Source organism: Anabrus simplex, chromosome 9 (assembly GCF_040414725.1).
Source record: "Anabrus simplex isolate iqAnaSimp1 chromosome 9, ASM4041472v1, whole genome shotgun sequence".
Classification (NCBI taxonomy): Eukaryota; Metazoa; Arthropoda; class Insecta; order Orthoptera; family Tettigoniidae; genus Anabrus; species Anabrus simplex.
In genome coordinates this window covers 136,064,164-136,084,670 of record NC_090273.1, presented here as the reverse complement: position 1 = coordinate 136,084,670, position 20,507 = coordinate 136,064,164, and the positions used below count along the sequence as shown (strand labels likewise).

General features: G+C 38.6%; 1 protein-coding gene across 1 annotated transcript in view; it reads left to right on the top strand.

The window, feature by feature from the left end:
- The window catches only part of LOC136880912 (ninein homolog), a 280,629-nt gene that overhangs the window by 148,884 nt on the left and 111,238 nt on the right, over positions 1 to 20,507 (top strand). The window contains exons 10-13 of the mRNA XM_068229173.1: positions 52 to 168; positions 242 to 405; positions 4,781 to 4,998; positions 12,154 to 12,251. Of these exons, the coding sequence (XP_068085274.1) occupies positions 52 to 168; positions 242 to 405; positions 4,781 to 4,998; positions 12,154 to 12,251 (597 nt within the window). The remainder of the gene's footprint in view (positions 1 to 51; positions 169 to 241; positions 406 to 4,780; positions 4,999 to 12,153; positions 12,252 to 20,507) is intronic.

The following is a 20,507-nucleotide window of genomic DNA, read 5'->3' as shown; positions in this document are numbered from 1 at the left end:
ACAAAATATCATATTTCGATATTGGCTGACGTATTATTTTCTGTTCTTCAGGAGAATAAAGCCATGGACAAGGAGAACCAAGGTCTGCTTGAACAGTTGTCAGCATCAAAGCAGGCACAAGCTCAGCTGCAGGAAGAGGTTGAGTCTATGGCCACTCTACAGCAGAGGGTATGCTGCTATTCTTAAGCACTTCAGATAAATTAGTAATATAAGCATTACTAATTGACTTTTCATCTTGCAGCTGAGTGAATTGGAGGGTTCCCATGAACAAGAGCAGGTTCTGCCCCTGCTCGAGAAAGTGAATGAATTGCAGGCAGAGAACACAAGCCTTCGGGATCGCATCGATGAGCTCACTGTTGAGATGGAAGACATGACTGTTAGATTGTCTGCTTCTAAACTCAAGAAGTAAGTAACAATGTAATTATTCTTCTAGATTTAGTGACCTATCATCTATGAAAATCAACTTTATCCAAAGGTACAGTTGACGGAAGTCTCCCCAAAAGAAGAAGAAGAAGAAGAAGCCTATATTGGTCCCTAAGTTCCATATTTATATATTAAACTCCCTCACTTATTAGACCTCCATGGCTTTAGCGATAGGGAAAAAGATAATTTGTCAAAGAAGAACAAGGTTTCCATTTCATAGCAGAGGCTTTCATAGAGTTACAGTATGATGGGGAAATCATATTTCACAAGTTAATGAATTGATGACACTGATACCATAACTTCATTTTCATAATGACCTGTGTTTTGTAAAAAGATTGGTGCTAAATGAGTTGGTTTTTTTTTTTTTTTTTTTTTTTTTTAAATATATATATAACATGAGAAACAAGAAATGTAGTTTCACTGCAGCTTTCAAATTAAAAGCGATGTATTTTACAGAAAAGCAAGGCGTGAAGTCAGCAGCCACAGTATATAATGTGCAACCTATTGGTGCAACCAAAAAGAGAAAACTGAAAACAACAAAAGTGCGCAGTCTTTTCATGATACCAAAAATATCCTGATATCGATACTGAAGTGCGGGAGTATGTAACTAATTTGAGAAATGATGGTTTTGCAGTAACTCATGATATGATTCAACTAAGAGCATTTAAAGCAGGAAAAAAAGTTGTATTTCCGTCTGCATCAATAGATGCACTTTCTGTTACCAATTTTTATAACTAATCTTAAGGAGCATCTTTTATGGGAGGAAAAATTTATAACAGAAAAATTCGATGTATTAAAACATGTAGCATCTGAATGTGAAATAACTATTACCATGAATAGCGGTATAGCTAATCATTAGCGACTGTAAACGATGTATTGATGGTCTCACTACAAATGAGTACACATTTGGTCATTGGAGCAAACACTAGCATTACGTTTGTAACGAAATACAGATGGCAAACAGCGCTCTGTACCATAACTTAAAATTGGAAATAAAGTACAGCAATATTGGGGGAGGAAAAAAATTTACTAGCTTGCTGTTCAAGTTGAATATTTTGAATTATTCCTATCCATTACTAAAACATTGTTAATCAACACAACCGACTATTGCAGGCATTCTGTGTTAGTAGTTAAGTGTATCTTGTGCGCTTTAAAAAGAATCTGTTGTGATTGGAGTTTTTCATGCTTAAAACCTGAAATTTGAATATGACTACTCCATCCTTCATTTAATTACTCATTATTGCCAATCGTTACAAAAGGCACTTGGAAAGAAACCAACCAGAAACCTATCGATGTAGAAATAAGGTTAAGAAAGTGGGAATGTATAGGACACGCATTAAGTAAACAGGACTGAGCCTTTGAGAAGTCTGTCTTAGAATGGAACCCAATAGCAAAGAGGAAGTGTGGAAGACCTAGGAACAGTTTGAGAAGAACTGATTGGAATTGAAAAAACATGGGATGACGTAAAAAAACTGGCTGCAGAACGTACCAAATGGAGAACCTTCCCATATGCCCTTTATTCCAAAAGGGGAAATAGGAATTAGATTAGATTAGACTGCACACGTTATAAAAAATACTGCGTACTGTCATCCCTGTTACACATATGCTATAGAAATAATTGCTATCCTTTGCAGAAAGTGTATGGTATTGTGAGGTGAGTACAACTGAGTCTCCAGCCATTTGATTTCCATTTATTAGTTTTATTGCATACTGCAATCCATCCAGTTTTAAGATTTCAAATATTACTACGAGATTTGTGGGGAAATGAACTGCATCTATTTAGTGAGAAAATGCTATTTTTCCAAAATGTTAATGGGAAAATTGAAGGATATCCTTTATGCAGTGGTGTCTATTGTGTATGAATAAATACGATATGTAGGTCTAAAAGTCGTGTTCATCCATTTACCATTATGTAGACCTAAAAGTCATGCATTCATCATTTACCATTATGTAAGCCTAAAAATTGTGTTTGCCACATGAAATGGAAGGTTCCCTCATACAGGATCTCCTCCCTACTCTTTTGTGGCTTTAAAAATTGAACAAAGCGGTCTGATATACAGGTAAATATTGTATTACAATAAAGAAATTGTTTAAACTTGTGTAGCATCTAACAGACTTCTTAGAAGATGAGAAATGTTTGGTGTTGAATTTAATATGACGGGGAAAACAAAACGAACAATGAAGGCATTCAGCTTGACTCCATATTATTCCAGTAGAAATGTCACCGAGGTATGATTTTTAAAATGGCTCTGATTTATTTTCTTAAAGTGAATCCATTTATACAGATGGCTTTATTGTGAAACTGCTTGTGATAGGTCGAAATATTGTTGATTTTAATTCCTTAAGTGTTATGTCTTCTCCACTTTGTATTACAGTGTGGAGGTTTGGACGCTCACAGCCGTAATAATTAAACGGTTAAATACCTTTGAGCTCTGGTGTTATCGCCGTATGCTCAGAATATCTTGGTTGTAACACGTAGCAAACGACATTGTTATGCAGCACGTGCCAGTGGTCCAGTTCATCATCATCTGGCTTATTTAGAGCAGCTGTTAGAAGGGAGGCCTGGACTAGATTCACCGCTAACGTCCATAGAGGATATGGCACTTCCAGAAGAATATACAGAGCAAATTGGGTTCACAGTAGGATTCCTTCACCTCTAAGCTTTCAGTCGGGAGATGTTGGGTTCAAACTCCTCAACTGATAGCTCAGAAGATTGGTTACCATGATTTTCTGTTTTCACATCAGGCTAGTGTTGGGCTGTATTAAGCATCACCAGCATGACAGAAAATCTGTTGGTCTGATGTTAAATCTGTAACAAAAAAGAATAAATATTCATAAATTTCTCATCTAACTCCCATCATTTTTAGTTTGTTGCTGTATTGGTCTTTGATAATCAGATTTGCCCTCTTGCATCCATGAAATAATTTGTAATCATTTGCATCTTGGATAATAGTTTGAACCCTAGGACTTAAGTGTTAGTTTCAAAATGAAGAGTAAATATGCACAGAGGTAGGCACCATATTGGAAAGTCAAGGCACATATCAAGAACAGAAAATATTGTGAACTTTCCAGGTAGCATGAGGTACAGCCTTAAGATATACAGTGAGCACTCTTATCTCAGATGCCCAACAACCAAGGAGAAAGAAGACGAGTAGCTGGCAGCTAAAGCCTTTCTGCCGTACACCAGGAAGATAACATAGAATAGGGAGGCTACTGGAGTCCCATGGGGTAAAAGCCATATATAGGCTAACAAAGAAAATCCAGGAGTTGCTAAAGTCTGCTGTAGACAAGCACCATTCTCTCTCACACAGCAGGTGGTGTCCGTAAAATCCTGTGCAGCTGCGTCCAGGTGTTCATAGAAACTACGAAACGCAGCATCGCCACCCAACTGAACGAGTACAACCGGCACAGCCTGCTGGGACAAGGAGAAAGGTTATCATTTGCTGAACGTTCTCTGCTATCAGGCCACCACATACAGTACAGCAACACCAAAGTTCTGTCAACTTCTGTGCCTTACCCCACCTGGCTTCAAAGGGAAGCCATCGAAATCCTGAAGCACACCAACAGCTTCAACCATAAGGAGGAATCTGAATGGGTCAACAAAGTCCTGAAAATCTTCAATCCTGAAGGACATGGTGGCCGGGGCAAGCCAGAGAAAACAACGGGTAATCAGTTGCCTGTCCCTGCATAGGCAGGTCAACCAATGCCGGGCTTCACACTGCTTCAGTCATTGTACAAAGAATAGTCAGTCAGCAACTGCTCCCCCTCACCGTGGTGAACCAATAGGAGAGCAGCGCACCATAGCCTGTGGTTAGAAAAGAAGCTGGGATTGAGATATTGTTAGATCGGCTCAGCAGGTTCAGACTGAGGTGGTTTGGGCATGTAGTGAGGATGGAGCCAACAAGGACAGCTTGGAGAGACATGTGGCAGGAAAACGGATGGTGGAAAGATCAAGAACCCACTGGATGGATATTGCAGATCTGGGAAGGACACTGGAGGACATCATTAACAATAGAACTTACCTCAATATTACAGAGTGGAAGAGGCTCACCAACATATCTGGGAAACTGGAACTATAAAACAATGATGATGATGATGATGATGATGATTGTATGCAAATTAAGAGATTGCAATACAGTTTAATACCCAAATCTTTTATACCGTTTATCCTTTCCACCTCATGGTTATTTATTTTGTATTTAAAATGTTTATACTGGTTATCCCAGAAAATGCAATTGTAAAACATTTTGTTCATATAAAATGGAAGTCTGTTTGCTGTGCTTCAGGTATAGGTATCATGCTTTGGATATTTTTAGTTTGTCAGTAGTTTTAGGAATATTTCTTTCCTCTTTTCCAGATCAGCACATGTGCAGTGTGATCCTTTGCCTGAAGAGGGCAGTAGTAGTTTAGTCGGAGGTGGTGGCACCAAACGACGTGGTGATTCTCCCCTAGCCTTACCTCCAGAGGAGAGTTCGGAGGAGGAAAGCCCACGACTTGGCAAAGTACGCCGTTGCTGTCGTGGAAATGGAGATCAAGGTTGTCGTGAAGAAACTCTTGATTCTGTCAACATAGAAGGTAAGGATTGTTCTCAGTATCCCAAGATCGCAGGTACAAACTTTGTTGAGGTTGTTGAGATTTTGAAGGGCAATTAAAAGTCTGTGGGATCATGTCGTACAATGTCGATATGTAATAGTTCTCTGGTGATGTATTTTGTGTTTATCCAATAAAGTTAATTAAAATTCAACAATATATCACGTGATTGAATTTCAGTTTTCCTGTTTTTTGATAGAATAAAATGAAACCTCAAAATTTACATGCATGCAGCATAAATAGTAATAATAGATCTTAATGCCCCCACATTGTAGATTAGGCTACGCAGTTATTACAAAGTGGTTCAAATATAATTGTCTCTACATTTTTTTAGAGAATCTTTCTATGAACTCACTTGTTTTACGTATTATCCTTTGAAGTAATCCTCTTCGGTTCCTACACTTTCTTTTTTTTTTCTTTTTTTCCCCCGAACATTCTGTCAAGTTTCCCTTTTTTTGAAGTCTTGTAACTTCCAATTTATTGTTATATTATTCATGTATCATTATGATGCTTATATGTATTACCTAGTATATATTTTTACAAATATGTTGCACAAAATGAAAATGTTTAAACTATTAATTGAAAAGTATATACCCAGCCAAAAAAAAGTAAAAGGGGGTCCAGTATGCGATAACCTCAAATTTTGTGCAGTGAACACATGACTTTTAGTCTATAAAGAGCTATAAATTGTACATGTAAACATACCACACTGCTCTTTAACAAACCTATGAATGTATTTGAGTTATACTGGCTATTTTCGTTGGAAGGTAGTATTTCTAAATGTAAAAAGTCAATAAATGGTGAACACGACTTTTAGGCCTACATATCAAGTAAATATGATCCGTTTTAGTTACTCATATCACGTCATTTGTTTCATCTCATTAATTCCTCTGATGAGGTCAATATCAGGAAGGGCATACGGTCGTAAAAACTCGCTATGAAGATTCGTCTCACTTCATACTTGACCCCATGGGGAAAAGGGATGAGGGTATCGTATTATATTATGCAATATTGATACAAAATAACTCAATGGCAGTCATTTGTCTCTGTCAGTTTAGCAGTAGGCCTACCTCACAGTAAACCTGATCACTGCTTTCATTTTAATTGTCTTGCGCCGACCGGCGTGTTGTCATTCCAAGTAACATCCTTTTCACTGCCATCTCATCATCCATGCACTGCAATTGAGACCGAGAGGATTCGAGGTCCCGTCTTTTTCAACCTTTTAAAAATAGTTTCGTTCCCGACTATACAGGCTGAAGCGAAATTCGCGCACTCGGGCGTCGCAGCGCGACTCCTCACATGCCAGCAATAAAAAAATGTATCTCACAAAAGTTCGTCCTGTGAGTATATCCGGCAGAAAAAGAATGTTGAAAAGTGGCAATCTGGCAACACTGTAACCACATGTAGGGTAACTACCTCTGTCAGCACATACTAGCCGTGCTGTACAGTTGGTGCAGTGGGTAAAGTTTTGGGTTAGCATGCAGGAGCTCAAGGGTTCCATCCTGGGTTGAGGCGCACTTTTTTATTTGCTAATTTCCATCGGACACTACATACTGTAATACAGTAAGACAACGTTTCTTAGGTCACATGTATCCTACATTTACAAAATTTTGTAAAGCTGAACATGTTGTAACGCATCTAGTAGATGAAGAGGTGCGAACAAATTCACGTCCACGACGTGGAAAGGGCGTATTTCAAAGCTGACCAATGAAAACGAATGTTCATCCATTTCTGGCTAGTTGCTTTACGTCGCATCGACACAGATAGGTCTTATAGCGATGAAGGGACAGGGAAGGGCTAGGACTGCGAGGGAAGCGGCCGTGGCCTTAATTAAGGTACAGCCCCAGCATTTGCCTGGTGTGAAAATGGGAAACCATGGAAAACCATCTTCAGGGCTGCCGACAGTGGGATTCGAACCTACTATCTCCCGAATACTGGATACCGGCCGCACTTAAGCGACTGCAGCTATCGAGCTCGGTATGTCCATTTCTAGGATCGTAGTGTGTAAGTGCAAATGGTTTCTAGAGGGCGCGCTGCAATCGCTGTTGACGATTAAGATGCCAGATACCATACCACCTGGACTACATTTACGAAATAAAAAACATACGCCTCAAACCAGGCTCGACCCCCTCGACCTCCTGCATGCTAACCCAGAACTCTATCCACTGCACCAACTGTACAGCGCCACTATTGTGTGCTGACAGAGGTAGTTACCCTACATGTGGTTACAGTGTTGCCATATTGCCACTCTTCAACGTCCTTTTTCTCCCGGATATACTCGCAGGACGAACTTTTGTGAGAGACATTTTTTTATTGCTGGCATGTGAGGAGTCATGCTGCGACGCCCGAGTGCGCGAATTTCGCTTCACCCTGAAGAGTCCAAACTGTGTGAAGCTATTCCCAAATGGTTTCTGGAGATTGTTTCTGATATTAGCAGCTGGTGTATATGTAGCAGAAGCCATTCCTGAATAAAGCCGTGTTGTTGAAAGCGTGCCATACCACCAGCTGATAACTAGCGTATGTTATGAGTTGTATTTCTAAATGTAATACATAGTGACTGGAAGCATTTTTTTGATACCTGTGGCTGTTGAAAGCTAGACCCTTATTTTTAAGTATATTTTGTACTTGTTCTCTACATTTATCACATCAGGATTTACGTAAACAGCTGTAAATGAGATAAGAGAGACCGCATTGTTTGGGTTAGGTATGGTATCGCCCGGATAGTGCCAAAAGTTCCACGACGGAAAGAATAAAAATAAATAACAGGAAAGTTTTCCGCATTTACGGTTATCTACAAGTGTGGAATGTTTAATTTCGTATGTTCGTTGTCTCCCATTTTTTTTTTATTAATGCATACCCTAGTATGGTTTTTTTTTCTGCATCTCCAAAAATCGTTAAAAGTAAGTGGGGACATAAAAGATCAATATTATTATTTGTTTGGTGCGTTGGTGAGTAAAACAATTGTGATTGTTTTTATCACGTTTTAAACCTATTTCTCTCCCAAAAAACCCTATATTGGCCCGAGTTAAAGATATTAAATGATCACTTTGTTAATGATCTCACCTGCATATATTAATAGGTCTAGCAACAACCGTGAATATTTCTTAATTAAAGTAAACTTGTTTCCTCATCCCGAAGTGGTGCAGCTCTTTTTTAGACAGGCCCCCCAGTGGAAGGGAGTTTCATGTACCATTTTTACCGCAAATCAACCTTCCTGCTATTCACATACCTGCCGACCCTTCCTATTTACCCGGAAACTTCCCGTTTTTTTACTCGTCTTCCGATTTTCCAATTTATTCTTCTTCCTATTTTTTTTACCAATATAACCTACGGTACGGTTAATAATCTTCCCTCGGATAAAGGATAAATTCTTATGTGTTTGTGTAATTTATGCAACCTTATTTTCAAGTGTATTTATTTGATGCTTTATTTCGCGAGTGTATCATCCGTCGCCTTCATGTATCGTGTTTCTCGCTCACCACAGCAGCGCGTGCGCTTTACAGCTGTGGATTCGGGACGGAAGTCGTCCTACAAGCAAGAGAGGCTAGTGCGTGCTAGCGACTCTGTTAGTCAGAACAAAAGAACGAGTTTGTTATTGCGTGGTTCACGCGTTGCTAACATCGTTTCTGCGCATAGTTTCATTGGAGTTGTAGGCCACATGTTTTTTCTTGCGGTTCTGTGCTTTCCCCCCCCTGTCAAAATTGTATGTTAATAATGTATGAGACACATTGATCTGTTTTGTATGTGGTAGTTTCGTATATTTCTGTGCATTTGTATTCATTCTTACTTCATAATGTTAATGAGTTACACGTATTTCAGGGAGTTGTGTCGGTGTCAGTTTCTGGTATTTTATCTTCACGTTATGGCCAAAAAACATAACAAATGTTATCTCCAAGTGTTCAGAGATACTCGTAACATTAAATTTCCATTCATTTTACAATCTAATAAAGGGAACTCGTATTATGCATTTTGTTGCGTATGTCGGTGTGATTTAAATATGATCAATCGTATGTATGTGTCATAAATGGGAATGATTAGGTACATTTTCTTGTAACTTTTTTATGTTTTCTTAGTTTAAGATTTTAAATTTAATGGTCAATTTGCATTGTAACTGTAGATATGCATGCCTTCTATCCTGTGCTTTTTTCACCTAGACTGTGGCGCAGTACATGTGATGAAATCCAAGAATTAAAAAATCTTCCTATTTTAAAGATCTGAATGTTGCCAGGTATGTGTTCATAAATCTCTGGTAATACGGTACTGGGAATCAAACTCAGGCTCCTGAGAACGGAAGCTAACTGTGCTAACCAATACGCTGGTGGACATTCTTAACTACAAAGCACAATGTAATAATTTCTTGTGGCTATTTCTAGCCGAGTGCAGTCCTTGTAAGGCAGACTCTCCAATGAGCGTGGGCGGTGTCTGCCATGAGTAGGTAACTGTGTGTTATTTTGGTAGAGGATAGTGTTATGTGTGGTGTGTGAGTTGCAGGGATGTTGGGGACAGCACAAACACCCAACCCCCGTGCCGTTGGAGTTAACCAATGAAGGTTAAAATCCCCAACCTGGCCAGGAATCGAACCTAGGACCCTCTGAATTGAAGGCCAGTACGCTGACCATTCAGCCAAAGAGTCGAACACCACAAAACAGAGACATACATACATGACTGATGTGCGGGTCGGACACGAAACTATTCACCTATTTGTGCAATGTCATCAGAGCTGCAATAGGCCTACGCAACGGAGGCGGACATTTCTTAACTATGAAACAAACATGTACCGCATGACTTCAACGCGTGTTTTCATTGCGTGGGTCGTACAGACGAAACTATTCATAAATTTGTGTGATGTCATTAGAGCTGCATAAGGCTTGTAGCCACTTCAAAGCGGAATCGTTGTTCTTCTCTGACGAATTACATTGGAGGGGTCTTGTATGCGAGATTTATTTTTTTCATTTTCTTCATTTTGAAAAGCCATGCGGGTTCTAACACGCGAGGGGGTCTAATACACGAGTAGGTAAGGTAAGGGTTGTTCTGCTCGAAGGCAGGTCCAAACCTCCACAGAGGTGTTCCTGAGCCGGAGTTTTACGTGCGGTAGGGTGGCCAGTTCCTTTCCGCTCCTCCATTCCCTTACCCCCCACCAACAGCGTGTGGCAACCCATCCAACTCCTGACTACACCCAATGTTGCTTAACTTCGGAGATCTCACGGGATCTGGTGTTTCAACACGGCTACGGCCGTTGGCAATACACGAGTAAATACGGTATTAAAGATTTTAAAAAAGCTGAAGTTATGAAATGGGAATTTTTTTATTAACGCATTATAATTAAAAGCGGCTGCTTCTTCTTCTTGAATTAAAGCTGTCAGCGAGCATCAGTGGTTGAACACCTTGGGAGACAATATTGTGTAGTCTAAACATCTCTGGCTGCATGTTGCGGATCATTTTTGTCTTCTTACGGCTGACCCTGAGTCTATTTCTCTCCAGTGATGATGCACTTCATCGTTCTAAAGCTGCCTCAACCTCTTCATGCGTTTCACCAACCAGAATAATTTTATCCACGTATACAGTAAATAGTAGTTCTGGTTTCAGTTGTTCTGTCAAGTAGCCAATGACAACGTTGAACAGAATTGGACTCGGTGCTGATCCCTGATGCTTGCTGACTTCAACAGGAAAACTTTCAGAGATACCTGACCTAGCTTTCAGTTTGATGTCCTGAATTTGCTTCACATACTACTCAGGAACATTTTAGTGTCACAATGCCACCCTGATGATCTCTCGTGGAACGCGGTTAAAGGCTATCTCCAGGTCGATGAACACGATGTGCAGTTCCTTACATAGTACACGGTGCTTCTCCATCAAGATTCATAGAATCTAAATTGCATCACTTGTTTCTACTACTGTAGATGTGAAACTGCACCATTTTGATGTATGTTTTTGATATTTCTGAAGCTGTTTATTATTACACGAGAGTGTTGGTGCTGGAGAGTCTTGGTAGTGAGGATATCCTTTTCAGGATTTCCCATGAAAATTGCCATAGGAGGGGGCCATCCTGGTGCCCATAGCATTGCCTCTAATCTTGTGGAGATTCATCAGTGATAGCTTTCTCCTGTGGAATCACAAAGCAAACCTGCTTCAATCATTCTTGCACCACCTCAACGCTAATAATTATAGTGTCTATTTCACTTGACAGTTCTCCCCGACTTTTCTCACTTTCCTTGATGTTGACCTCCACCTATGATGGCATAATTGATACCTCTGTTCATCAAACCCACCAACCATCACCAGCACCTCCACTACAACTGTTTTTACCCATATCTCATGTAACGATAAAATCCCGTTCAACCTTGCCATCTGGGGCAAACAGATGTGTTCTACCCCCTTAAGCCCGTGCCTCATGCACTAACATCCTGAGGAAGGACTTTCCAGCTACGGGTTACTCCACCCGATTGGTTGACCACCAGATATCCTGAGCCATGAACTCTGTGCACAGACTTCCCAAGCAATCTAACCCATACCCTTCCATACTGCATATCATCCTAGTCTCTGCAAAATCAATCACATTTTAAAACAGGTATTATTCAGTCTTCTTTCATCCTCGCCCCACCACCATGATCTTCCAAAAAATCACACTGTCACAAACCTCAGAAACATTCTCACTCACTGTGAACCACACTAACCACCTTCTGGTTATTTCCCTTGTGAACACAGCAGTGGCTACTACTTATGAGTCTATAGCGTGTTGAGGCTGAGAGTTCACGCTGTAGTTCCACTAGTATGATGCGTTTGATGCAGTCTCTCCGAACTTGTCCAATTGTATACCCGCACAGATTCAGCTTCACCTGTCTCCATACCTATACATACTGCTGTATGTGTATACTCTCGAGATGTCAATTGGCTTGCACTGGCATTGAACTCACGTGTTCACCACGTGGGTGGAATGAGTCTTGATGAAGACCACAGCCGAAAACTTCGGACTCTTGTCTTTCTTTTGCTACACAGTAAGCTGCTTCTTTGCATCTGTTTCTTATATGCATATGTGTGTGTATTTTGCTCCTACTAGCTTTCTTACCTAAGCATTTATAACACTTTATTGAGTCATTTTAATCAATATTTATTTTAAAGTTGAAAATTTTGTTGTGGCAGGCCTCCAGATCCACCCAATGATTCACAGTGTTACTGGAGTTGAAGCTGACATTGATGTGGAGGATTCAGAGAATGTATTTGGTGAACCGGGATACAGGGTTGGTAAACTTATTGATATTCTGAGCTTAATATATAGAGTAAAAATGTATGATTGTAAAGTACTTTCAGATATTCTCTCATGGACAGAATGCTGACTGTTTATTTTTGTATTGTATAATGATTCTTCTCTTCATCGTACCCAGATTTAAGGGTGTATCTCATTAATTTACTGCTTAAATGAGTACAGTAAAATCTCATTAGTGCGTTCCTCATTAAGATTTTTTCTGGCTTAGTACATTGTAAAATCTAAGTCCCAGTTCCCATCATATTAAATCTATACAAAATACCTCACTTATAGCATCATGAATTTTTGCTATTAACGCTTAGTATGATTACATTTTTCCCATCCCTCAAAATGTTCTTTCTCATCCCTTGTGAATGGAACATGATAACCAATTCAGGTAAGAGCCCTCAACCACAGGAGGCAGGTTGGGGAAAGTTATGGAATAACAGAAAAACGCCTTGAATTTCTGAACTTCACAAGGTGATTTGCACCTTCAGAAATAAATAAATATAACCTTCAATTTCTAAATACATGAAACAAGAAACCAGGAAGATTTTATGTATGAGGCCTCAGGAAAGTAGTTTTACTTGTTGGTTAGCAGCAAGATTGCTGAATAACTTAGTTAGCCTGTTTGTGCTTGTATTTTGCAGAAGGCTGAAATTTTTTCTGTGTTGAGTGGTACAGTGAAAATGAAATGGCATATGGCTTTTAGTGCCGATAGTGTCCAAGGACATGTTCGGCTCGCCTGGTGCAGGTCTTTTGAAGTGACTCCTGTAGGCGACCTGCGCGCCGTGATGAGAGATGAAATGATGAAGACAACAAACACACCCAGCCCCTGTGCCAGGGAAATTAACCAATGATGGTTAAAATTTCCTATGCTACTGGGAATCGAATCTGGAATGCCTGTGACCAAAGGCCAGCATGCTAACCATTTAGCCATGGAGCCGGGCAGTGGTACAGTGAAATGTAATGAATAATGTAATGATAGCCTACCAGTAGATAATGAACATAATAGAGAATAGTTGACTAGTGTGGTGCATATTATTTTTGTGATAGCCTAATTATTATGGACCTAGAAAGGGTGAAATTGCTTACTAGTGAAGACAAAATTAAAATCCTTTAGGAATTAATTCTGTATATTAAGCGCGAATGTTAATACTTGCACTTTCGATTGTGTCCGTCTGAACCAATGCCAAGTAATGCTGAAATGTTATCGTGTTCAGGATGGCAACCAGAGACATTCTTTTGCACATGGGCAAGTGTAACTTCAATTTCTAAATACAAGAAACCAGGATGATTTTGCCGTGAATGACCTGCATAAGCAGAAACACACCAGAAAGAAGAAGAAGATGATTTTATCTATGAGGCATTCATAAGATGTCTAGGAATTTCACTAACTGATGAGTGGGACACAAATATCATCTCACTATTTTCATTCAGTTATCTTTTGGCCTGCATAAACTAAAAGTTCTGTATGTTTCAGTTCACAATATAAGTAGCACAGTAACAGACTAATTCATGGTCAGAGTATGTGATCAGAATACAATGTTTAATAGCCCCCTGGTTGTAAGATAAGGCTTAAACTATTTGTTTTAGAAAGTGTGTGACCTTTAATAATACATTGATACTCTCATCGACCCAGGTGCAGATGTTTTTGTATTTGTTGTCTCGTGTTTTTCACACTTTTTAATACACTGTTATTTTATAAGCCCTTGTTCTCTTATGTTTTTCTCACTTTATAATACTCTCCTCTCGTCTTCAGAAGTGGTAGATACAGCTTTCACTGTACTCTTACATATATGACGTAAAATGCACATCACAAAAATCTCACATCTCTGTTAGATAGTTTTTATTTGAGTATTCAATAGTTACATTTTCTCGTTTAACACGCTCTCTTTCCTTGTCACCTGCAGAAACATGTTTATGAGGTTTTACTGTAGTACTAAACCCCCAATATACAGTTCAATCAATTTATGGAAGAAAATTGTTGATCCCTTGGGAAACACTAAATTGGAGATTCATGATTGTTTTTCCATAACTTTAGTGAGTGCTTGTAGCAGATTAATTACTCAAGTGGTGAAATAAGCACCTAGCATCAGTTATATAGTAAGTAATTACTGTGATATAGTTCATTTGATTCACTCAATTAGCATCAACAGAGTCAGTACTACTACAGTTACAGATGTATAATAAATAAAAGTTGTCGATCAATTAAAAATATTGATTGGTTAACCAAATGCCTTTAATTAGTTAATCGGCAGATTAATCGAATTTTAATCACATTCATACTGTGTAAGTTCAAGGAAAACAACTGGCATAATATAATTTTATAATTTGATATGCTATAAAGAAGACATGTTTTATATTTAAAATTTTAATTGTATTGGTGGCATGGAAGTAATAAAAAAATCAAAAAGCAGTTAATATTTTTAATATATTCCAATATTGATTATTTAATGATACAAACATTTGAAACTGTGAAATTGACAGTTACTTACAGCCACCTCTCTTTGCTCCAGGACTCCAGAGATTTCAGTATGTTGGCATGTTCAGAACTAAGGACTGCCCTACTCTTAGTAGCAATATTTCCAGAATCACTGAACACACCCTCACAGGAAATTCAAGTAGCTGGAATGCAAAGCAATTTTTTTTTTATGCGTGCGAGGTGTGAAAGCTTGACTGAATGTATTTTCCACCATTGCAGAGTGTCTGCAAAGTCATCTAGTTCCACCAACGACTCTCCATCACAGATGACATAGATGTTGATTCCCACAGGGAATCTGATGCCAAACTTGAATTCAAAATGGTATGACCAGAATCCTGTTTGTCTTCGTTGGTTTCAAAATTCAGTTTCCTCTTCTTGCTGTAGGGTTTTACTGGAACTTGTACTCTATCTGCGTGTCTCTCCGAAATTATTTTCGACGTGGATTCCCGGTCCTTTTTTGGTGTGTGTTCAAATTACACTAATCTTTTATCCTAGCCATTAAATCTTCTACAAGAGTCCTTTTAAATCTAGCTATGTACTGTACCTGTCCCAGACATCGACAGCATATTAAGTATAAAATCCTGCTTCACAAATATACGGATGGAGATCTTATGGTTGAAGAACTTCGAAGAATCAAACCTGGGCATCGAAGTCCCATCCTCCCTACTTTCATTCAGAGCAACAGCTACGATCGAGAGCATATGGGTCATGGTTCTGTCCGGTGGAAATAAAATGGGCATGTCACATAAATATCTTTAAAGTAGGGCACTATAATAAAAGGAATACATTAATCTAAGAAATGATAAGAATGAATTTTTACCGAATTCAAAACACAATTTTATTCACTGAGAGATCATTGGTGAAAAGTCTATATACACATGAGATGCCAAATAATTGCCTGCATGGCAATTTTTAATATCTACTACACTTAACTTATCGCTTGGATAATGACATTTAATGTCTTTACGAGTTCGTTATACACTCTTGAATTGCATTCTGACATTCCCAACCCAAAACCACTCAACACTGCATATATTACAAATTCACTGCCACATATTAGAGATTTTTCCCTTTCCCTTTGATACTCATATCATTTGGATATCCACTGTATTGTGAGAGAACAACATAAAATACATGAAGACGGTAGCATCTCGAGTGTTTCTTTAATGAATACATTCCTTATCATCAACAAATTACCCACTCATGAAAATCCTGCCGTCACCTATCATTAATGGTTCCTATAATATCACATTACACATTACCATGCTGCTGAATATACGTGTCTCTCCGGGGTAACAAACTTATTTCTAATACTGTATTTACAATGCGAACATTACAACGCTGGTAAACCTGTAATGCTAAAATGAATCATAATACAATTATGCAAGACACAAACAATAAAATGCATAATATGATGGAGCATTATCCCTGTAAACAAGACAATAAATACACTCCAATGGTGTCCAGAATCTGTGATTCCACACAGTCTTGGACTTCGATACTAGTCGAGCATCAAACCACGCCCTCTTGTCTTCGTGGTGCTAGCTGAAATTCCCTAACTACGACTTTATTTTAATACTCTAATTGGAGCAATTCATCAACTACCAGCTTATTAAACATAAAGCCTTCCGATGGTCAAGACAAATTACTACGCAAGCGAATATTTAAATACTTTGTTCTAAATTGGCGAGACTATCTGCAGGTCAGAAGCACCACATGCTTGGGGACAAAGCTCTGGTCTGGAGCCTCCCCTCCTTTTCACCCCTCTACTCTGAGGCCATATATCACTCACCTAGGGAAACACGCCCTGGCCAAAAACAGCTGGGTGGATATACACAATTCCATCCGAAATAAACTATTGATTATTAATTCATCTGCATACCTGTAAAAAAAAAACATTATTAAACAAGAGATAAAAAATACATGCTATTAAACTATTGTTTTGTGTGTTCAGCAGACTGAAGAGATTTTAAGTTACACTTAACTGAGTCGAAACTGGAAAGTATGGCTTCCTTCTTAACAATGTGTACGAGCAAGGCAAAACATAGAAACTCTCAATTTAGCTATAGAGGATGGTTGCCTAGTTGTACTTCCTCTTAAAACAATAATCACCACCACCATCACCATCTCAGTTTAGCAAGGCAAAAATTGCAGATTGTTTCTTTGAAAAATTTAAAATATTGCTGTGATACAAGTCAGAATTTCTACCAGTAGAGTTGTACAACCATTTTACATAAATACTTTGTGACATGTATTTAAAATTTAGAAACACCCCACAAAAAATTATGAATAAGAAATGGTTCCTCAAGAAAATCAAACTTAAATCAGCACAACATTAAACAAGAAAACCAAGAACAGGTACCAAAATAAACCACAGCAAAACAGCATACAATCACAAGACTGAACCCCAACTTAATGTCAAATAAACCACTATGAGGCACTCAACCTTTATAGTACCAGAAGGGTAACATAAACCTTACATTCACTGAAGAGAAAATAAGAAAACATCATGTCATTAGGTAATTTACACAACTGTTATATCGAGTTCTGATGAATAATTTACATCACAAAACTTAGGTCCGCAGCATTAAACTCGCTTCTACAAAATTAAATAATGAATACATTTCGTGATGTTAAACAGTTAATTCCAGGACATAACTTTTTGACACGCACTTTGGTTATGGTCAAATATTAAGGAAAACATGGTCTGATATCTTGAATTTATAGTTCATGAAGATGATTTCGTTTCATAAGAAATTGAATTTCTGTGGTAATGCATGCAACTTCTGAATTTTTCTGACTTGCCAAATCGATCTGTTTTCAGACCAACTTTGCTTTAAGGGAGTGAAAGCTAGGTGGACTCAGGATATCTTATTCATAAGCTAGAAATAACAGACATGAAAGTAACAAGAATGATTGCTTATACAAACAGCTGGAAACAATGGCAGGAGAGTATTCGGAATGACGAAATAAAAGCTAAGTTACGAATGAACTCGATGGATGAAGCTGTACACATAAACTGGCTTTGGTGGTGGGGTCATGTGAACTGAACGGAGGAGGATAGGTTACGTAGGAAAATAAAGGACTGGTAGAGGGCAGTGTTCTTCCCAGAAATTTTTGTCAGCCAGGTGGCAGGAATGAGTAGCCAGCATAAAAAAAATGAAGATGGTAAAACAATTTATTCCCCTCAGGGCATTAAAAAATATCAGACAGGTAAACATTATGCAGAATTGAATTTTTTAGTAGTATTATCAGGAACAAGATATAACAGAGTATTTTGAACTTCTAGTGTTCTACTGCTCGTTTATAATCATGTACCGGGCAAGTTGGCCATGCGATTAGGGGCGCGCAACTGTGAGCTCGCATTCAGGAGATAGTGGGTTCGAATCCCACTGTCAGCAGCACTGAAGATGGTTTTCTGGGGTTTCCCATTTTCACACCAGGCAAATGCTGGGGCTGTACCTTAATTAAGGCCACAGCCACTTCCTTCCCATTCTTAGGCCTTTCCTGTCCCATCATCGCCATAAGACCCATCTGTGTCGGTGTGACATAAAGCAAATAGCAAAAAAATATAATTGTGTACCATTGGGGCTTTCCACTCTTGTTGTGACATGTTTGTGACGTCATGCAGAATAGAATGCTTGCATGCAATTCCACGCTAATCCAGACACCGCTCGCGCAGGACACTACGTGATAGTCAAGCTAAACATGTAAACTCTGATGTAATTAGTGCAATTATGCTGACAATGATATATAATTTAAATAAACAGTTTTACACTATTTACACTTTAATTCGGACCACCCAATAACTCAAATATGTATTAATATTATGTTACTAGCACCCTAAGTAGGTTATGTTAGCCGGGCATTCCATAAAAACGACAGGGCAGTGCGCCCATTATAAAGATCCTAGAGAGAACACTGGAGAGAGACCGAGACAAAGATGGTTAGACTCAGTTTCCACTGATTTAAAGATAAGAGATATAGAACTAAACAAGGCCATGGAAATAGTTGCAAATGGAGGATTGTGGTGATGATTAGTAAATTCACAGAGGCCCTCAACCTGAACGGTGAAAGGCATAACAGTCTATAATGAAGTTGTATGTATGTATGTATGTATGTATGTATGTATGTATGTATGTGTGTATGTATGTACTGTACTGTATATATGTATGCCAAATGAAGAGTAGAATATCCACAAACACACTCACAAACGTTGAGAGGTGAATATCCAAACAGGTAATAATTCACATAGCTGAAGATTTCGAAAAAATTATTCATCCCAAATACAGCTTCTTGCTTATCCAATAGAAACAAGTCAACATGTCACATAACTGATGAGAAGACTCGATCAAACCACCCACAAAATGAAATAAACCTTTAAAATATTAAAAAAAATTCACAGTTCCAATCACAATCGTGGTTTTAAGTTGCACCTTAGCCTAGAACTAACCATTGCGATACAACAGATATCTGCTCAAAGCATAAATCCGAGCTTATACAACAAGTTCCCGGGGGAGTGCTGCAGTGACATTCAAGATCGTTTCATGCTGCAACCAGAAAGGGCATGATAGCAAACAGTTGATTAGTAAGTAGCCTAATGACAGATCCACAGTTCAAAGGACATTATTGCGTTACAAGTTTGAAAATTTGCAGCTACTGTGTTACATCGTTGATGATAATAATTTCAAAATAAAATTGTCTCGTTGCATTACGAAATTGCTGGATGTCCAATTTAACCAGTCTTTTTGTTATCTGCCCAAGAGTTCAGACCTAAGTAGGCCATTTAATTGGGTGTCCACTGTACCTTAATACTGTGATTTTTAGTAGGTTGAGCAGTACACTGATTTACTATTACCTTAAAATTAAAATACACCACCACCACCACCACATAGAAATTTACACAAAGTTTATTGGACATTAGAGTCTTTTCTTGAAGCAGCATATAATATTTCTGGGAAAGACCATCAGTCCTACTTACGTAACAGGGTTTTTCTTGTCAATTGTACAACTCTCTCTAAACTGGCTTATTCATATAGGTATTGTACATGGCACATAATTGTGCTAGTTTCCTTCTAGCCTCCAGCATCTCCCACCCAAGTTTCTCTTATTATTCCTGTAACACTGCTAGGATTATCAGTAGGCCTTATTTTCTTGATTCCTCCTTTTTCTTAAAGATGTACCCCCAACCTTTTCTTTCCTTTCCTTTTCGGTAATGCCGTATATACGTGAATACTTCACACATATTTTTTCCGGAGTTCAGCATAGAAAAATTTGAGTGCATGCATGGTTTGAAATAAGGTTGGTATCTGCTAGTTTGCCTATGTGTTATAATGCTTCGCCTCAAACAATAGATCCTCTTATATTGTAGTGTTGTTTGGCCTTGGTCCTGTGTAGCATCAGTAGCACGTTAGAAGAAAAGTATGAAACACTTATTAAACATGACTGCAAGTTCTTGTAATTGCTCATTCACAGCTAAATATGAGCTTATTGTTATTGAAAATGCAGAGAACATTGGAAAATGTGCAGCAGGACGAAAGTAGGCTTGTTGATGTCAGAGAAAGTTGTATGCACGACTGGCCGAAAACCAAAATATGACTTCAAAAAGCAAATAGTAATCACTGGGCATTTTGTACAGCACATTCCTGTACAGCTAATACCAGACACCATGTTCATTACAACACATAGGCGCAACTAGTCAACTACAAATATCAGGGGAAGGTAAGCAAACCACATGACAGTTCTGATCAGCATGTTGCCTACCCA